This window comes from Zea mays, chromosome 6 (assembly GCF_902167145.1).
Source record: "Zea mays cultivar B73 chromosome 6, Zm-B73-REFERENCE-NAM-5.0, whole genome shotgun sequence".
NCBI lineage: Eukaryota > Viridiplantae > Streptophyta > Magnoliopsida > Poales > Poaceae > Zea > Zea mays.
The window spans coordinates 163,607,003-163,613,000 of NC_050101.1; the positions used below are offsets into that span (position 1 = coordinate 163,607,003).

The 5,998-nt window shown below is 53.2% G+C and overlaps 1 protein-coding gene across 1 annotated transcript; it reads right to left on the minus strand.

The window, feature by feature from the left end:
• Positions 1-3,709: 3,709 nt before the first annotated feature.
• On the minus strand, positions 3,710-4,553 carry LOC100277705 (uncharacterized). The gene is made up of 2 exons (NM_001372520.1): positions 4,454-4,553; positions 3,710-4,322 (listed from the first exon to the last, which is right to left on the minus strand). Exons 1-2 carry the CDS (start codon positions 4,501-4,503, stop codon positions 3,938-3,940), a joined length of 435 nt encoding a protein of 144 aa, NP_001359449.1. The 5' UTR covers positions 4,504-4,553; the 3' UTR covers positions 3,710-3,937.
• Positions 4,554-5,998: the final 1,445 nt, after the last annotated feature.

Below are 5,998 nucleotides of genomic sequence, written 5' to 3' on the forward strand. Positions count from 1 at the left end.
TATAACTTCTACAGGGCACGGAGAATGGACTGGAGCTTCTCCTGGTTTTTGCGTGTGCCCCCCCAGTGCCAGTTGTCACCGGCGGCGGTCACCACTCATTGAGAAAACGGCGGGAGCATCTCGTCGTCGTTCCGGAGATAAAACCACCGGTTCTGCCCCCTTGTTCGAAGACACAAGGGAGGCAGGGATGTACTGTCGTGCCCGCCCCGACCTCAGCTGGAGGGTGCACCCACCAGCCCGCACCGCCATACGGACCTTCTTCACGTCCGTCAACGCGGTGAAGAACTCCGTGGAGAAGAGATGGGTCCACAGGTCCCAATGGGGGTCAATCCCCAGAAACCCCTCACAAACCACCACGAAAATAGTCGCCTGCATGATGGAGTTGGGGTTGAAGTTATGCAGCTCCACCCCGTAGTAGTGCGGGAGCGCCAGCATGAAGCGGCACGCCGGCATCCCAAACCCCCGCTCATGGAAAGGGGTGAAACTGACCACGTACCCCGGCGGCGGAGTCGGGTCGGCCTCGCTCCCGAGGGCCAACCACTCAGGCTACGACCCGTCGGAGAGAGGATGGAGCAAACCCTCGGTAACAAGGGCCTGCAAATTCTCCACAGTGACGGTGGAGAAAGGCCACGGGTCGCGCGGCGGAATGACGGTCGCCTTATCGGCCATCGCCGAACGGGAGCGGTAGGAGCAGAGGAGACGAGGTGCACGGTTTTCTCTTCTCTGTCTACTCCCTCAGGTTGCGAAAACAAAGGCAGAAGGCAAGCGCAAATGGCAGGGTAAGAAACAACTGTCGGCCCCTCTTCCAGGTATATAAAGGCCCGGGCGAGATCCACCCATAACTTCGCCTGAACCCTTCGTGAATTTCAAACTCGAAGGCAAAGCGGTTTTTTCCATCCCTCGAACGACTCGCGCACACGCAACAGATACCCCACGAGTCGCCCGTCCCGTCGCATTAACTCCCTGGCAGGGCACGCGACACCTTTGGCAGGCGAAGCGGGCACCGTTTCGCCTCCGTCATGATGACCACCTCAAAAAAGGTGCGCCACATTGTTTAAATTTATATCCTTTTTCCTTTTCCCTCTCTCTCTCTTGCCACAGGGATCGGGAAAGGGGATATTTCGAAAAGATCCTTCTCAGCGAAGGAAACGGGCCCCGAGCCCTCCTACTGATCAGGGGTTCAAAGGTTGCGCCCTGTGGGGTTCGGCAACCGCCCAAGAGCACTCGGGCTCTGAGACCTTTACTGATCAGGGGGTCGAAGGCTGGCCCCTCGGAAGGGTTCGACAGCCGCCCCAGAGCATGTAGAGACAGGGATGACCCTGGGTACGTCCGTTACATGGCCGAGGCTCGGGCTACGCTCCCGAGGTACCCTAAGACATTTCTGAGACCAGCGGGAACGGTTTGTAATGTAATCCCACCGAAGGGAGGCATCGAGCCCTTGGACCCTATCAAATGGGTCTAGGTCCAGCTAATCACCTGCAGGTACTTTTGGAGCGCGCCTCTGGGCCACTAGCTGACCCTTATCGAACAGGGCTCAGGCGTCCGCTCGGATTACCTAATAGCAACTCACTGGAAACACCATGTTCAGTGCCCACCGAGGGTAACATGGTGCGTTCCCCCCTCCTCCTTGCGGAAAGGCGACGAAGGGGCATACAATAAAAAGCCGAGACGGTCCTCGATCATCCTCTCGCTCCGTGCAGTGGCTCGGAGGCTGCTCTCGCACTAGGCTATGGCCAAATTGTTGACCACGTCGACAAACCAGCTTAAAAACTTGGAGCCTGACCATGCACCCGGGCTGCGGCCAGACCGCATGAGGGAACAACAAGGCCGACCGAGAAATCACAAAAAGAATTAAGACCTCAGAGGAGTCAAACCACTCCTCCGAGGCCTCGAGGGCTACACCCGACGGGTGCGCTCGTGCGCACCCATCGGAACAAAATATAACCGAGAAAGGCTGGTCCCCCTGCAAAAATTTGGCAGAACCTCCAAGTGAGTGCCTACACTCCCTTTGAGGCTCGGGGGCTAGGGTACCGTAATTAGGGGTACCCCCAATACTCCTAAGCATGGCTGGAAAACATCTTCAAAATAGACCGTAAAGACTGGTAAGCACAGCTCAAAGTTAAAGCCTCATCTACCAAGGGACGCGATCTCGTCTTGCCCGAGCCCAACCTCGAGCAAGAACAGTAGTCCCGGACGGATTCACGCCTCGCCCGAGGGCCTCCTCAGGTAGTGGGCGCACCCCCGGCTCGCCCGAGGACAAGCTCGGGCAAACTTTGTCGTACAGCAACCTCGGCCAAATCGCCTTACCACCGACCGTATCGCATGCGCATTTAATGCGGGGATCACCTGACACCTTATCCCGACACGCGCGCCTCAGTTGGCAAGGTCGAAATGACCGCAGTCACTTCGCCCCTTTACTGATCGTTCTGACAGGAAAACAACACTATTCACCCCGTTCTGACTACTGTGCCAACCACCAGGGTAAAACTAATGACAGTAAGTCATGACCTCCCCTGAGTTCAGCCTCGGGCGCAACAGGGAGCTCCGCCTCGCCCGACCCCAGGCCTCGGCCTCAGCCTTGGCCCCGGGAGAAGGTCTTCGCCTCACCCGACCCCAGGCCTCGGCCTCAGCCTCGGCCTCGGGAGGAGTCACAACCTCGCCCGACCTCAGCCTCGGTCTCAAGAGAAGTCACCGCCTCGCCCGACCTCGGGCTCGGACCGACTACGCCACAGGAGATACATCATTACCCTATCCCTAGCTAGCTGCCTCAGGCTACGAAGGAACAAGACCCGTGTCCCATCTAGATTACTCCGGCAACAGGTAATGATGGTTCCCTGCATGCGTCCATGACGTCGATTGTTCTCAACTCTCTACGAAGGCAAAGAAACGTCAGCAGGACCCAAGGCCGCACCGCGAGCTACGCTTCTACAGGGCTCAAGCACTTCCCCGCCTGCCACGTTAGCATATAGCTACACCCCCATATGTACATCTGGATCATCTCCTTGTATCTATAAAAGGGGATGCCCAGGGCCTTCCTCGAGGGGGGCGAAGGCGAAGGAGGCTAGCTCAGACGGCTCACTCCAAGGCCAAACCCTCTCCCGCGAAGCTTGTAACCCTTACTACGAGCACCCCGGTGCAAGATAATATAAGCCTCATCCCACCTCTCGTGTTTCATCTTGCATCAACCCATCTGGGCAGGGACATGCAGCGTCAAATTCACTAGTCGGTTGAGGGTCCTCGCGGGTCCAAAACGCCGACAGTTCCCTCGCTCATATTAATTTGAGTGTGCTCTCAAACGTTATCCTCATTGATTGAGCAACTCTAAGCAAGGAGAACCATCTTCCGTACTCCGATTTAATTCTAAACGCTAACCTCGACTTTAGTACGTGTTTAAAGTTTGTAAATTTTAGGTTTCGTCTATTCACCCCTTGTAGGCGACTTTCACACCTCCTATGTATGTTTGGGCGCATGACATACATCATGGTGGTGAAGCCACACCTAAATAAGCTTGGTGATCATGGTATTTCAACTATCTTCCTTAGGGTATCTGTGAAACCAAACGCCCTGTATATGTGTCCTCACTTCTTAGCGACTAAAGCAGTGAGGATACGTCTAAATAAAAGTTTTAAGTTTGATTTTAGTAATCAAATGATAATTAGTGAACTAACGTTTTTTAATTAGTTGTGATTAATCAAATGAAAAGAAAAAAACTGACTAGCAAACAGGAACATCAATGCTAAAGCTAGATGTCTATTATCTCCATGACCTAATCATAAACAAGATATTACATCAACCACACCTTATTACACAAAATAAATCTGAACATGATGTAACTTGTAACGTATAATAAACCAAAAAAATTCTGCTCACGAAGTAACTGAAGAGAACCACTATCCCTTAATTTACACATGGTTGCAGCTCAGAATCCAGATCGCCATCACGGGGAGAGGAGAGCACCAGAGTCGTCTGATGACGGCCGCAGCGCACTGATCTTGATAACATACTTCTTCCGAGGGGACGTGCTGCTTCCCCTGGAGCTCATGTCCAGGTCATCTGCTGGCCCCTCGTCTTCGTAGGCATGACCAGTGTGGCCACCGCACTTCCGGCAGAGCAGCCGCGTCCTGTTCCTGAAGAAGCCCCACGAACGGCTGGAGCGGAAGTACGGCGTGCAGCTCACCTCGTCGGCCTGCGTGAAGCGGCTCTCGTCGATCGCGAAGAAGGAGACGACGCCTTTCCTGATGTGCTTGCCGTACTTGGACCCAATGTTGGCCGTGTTCCGCGTGGAGGAGCTCAAGTTCAACGCGAAGCCGCAGTATCCACAGCTGGCCGAAAGAAAGTAGAATTGTCGCCAGATCGATCGAGCAACGTGCTGTAAGAATTGAGACTACAACGACACCCGACCCGAGCATACTATACTAGAGAGAGCAGCCAGCCGGGGCCGAGGGCGGCGAACCTGTAGGCGACATCCTTGCCGGAGGAGTAGCGGTCGAGGGCCCTCACCATGCTCGCCCTCCGCTCGGCGGACCGACACCCCCGCTTGGTTGCTTGGCTTGGCCATCCCAGCCGAGGGAGGAAGTCGTCTGGTTTGGGTCGGCTTTCCCACTTCTTTTCTCTTCCTTTCCGTAGGGAAAAAAATAAAAAAGAGAAGACGAGGCGGCAGCCGGCAGGGCGCGAGGCCACGACACAATGACGGAGACGGGCCACATCCGACGCGGCAGCTGGTGGTGGTCTCGCGTTGACCACAGCGGCGGTGCCGTGATCTCTGCCCTGCTCGTGATCGTACCGATGATGATGGTACGTGTCCGCGAATGGGCCACAGGGCATTCGTGACGTTGGAGTGGACTGAACGTGAGCATGAACGAACAGTGTGTTCACTTACAGTTGATGAAATTAAGGGCTACTTTGGTAGGGCTTATTTTTCAGCTTCGGATTTGGCTCATGTAAAAGTTGTGCTAAACAACTCTTTTTCAAATGGCTTCACCAGTGAAGTGCTTTTTCAAAATGAACTAGAGGGCATGAGCCAAAAAAAGTGGCTCACCCGGCTTCAGCTCACGTCATTTTTGCACAATAGCCCTCCCATCAGTCCAAATTATTTTTTTTGGTCCTGCCCTCAATCCCTAGCCACGTACAGGAGAGATAAACTATACAAGGGTCTTTCTAAAAAACAACCTATAAGCCGTTTTGCCAAATGATTTTTCAGAATGGCTTTGGCTCATCTAAAGAAGTGGCTTCACCTCATGAGCTAGAGCTAAAGCCGTTTTTGGAGAAGCCAGAGCCCTGCCAAAGAGTCCATAAGTGTTAAGGACACGTGTCACTACGTTAAAGATGGACCAGCCTGATCATAGAGCCCTGACGTAGACGGCAAGTCGGCAAATGGCCCACGCGATGCAACACCCGAATGCTTAGCTGACACAAACCTGATCTTTGTTGGTTGTAGCGCTGTGTTGTGGTCTATATATGGAGAATTAGGAATGATTTCTGAAACAACAGAATTCTGGTTGATTCCCGCTGAGGCTATCCGCACTCATTTTACCTTATTTCTCTACTGTAAAAGAAATATTCTGTCCTGGTCAGCGAGATTCTTTACCCCATACTAAAATCATCTGCAGCCATATTTACCCTATATCTCTACTCTATACCAACCACTACAATTTTTATTTCCAATTTAATATTCTCCCTCTCTCGTCCCATGGCGGGAGATGGAGCCGTTGGCCACGTGCACGAAAGAGAAGAAGATAGGGTAGGAGAGAGAGGACGCTGGATATGAGGTAAGAGAAGAGCAAATTTACGGTAGGGATGACTTTTGAGTTCGCGCGTGCAGGGCTTCAGTCTACTCTAAATATTTACGGTACCTTTTCGCGTTTGCGAGTGCGGCCAGCCTGATGTTATTTTCCTTTGTTGTGGCTGGCTGGAGTCTTGGTCTTTGTTGGAGAGAAAGAGAGACGGAAAAAAAATGAACGCTGTCTCTGCTGTTCGCGGCCACGGTTTGTGATCAGTC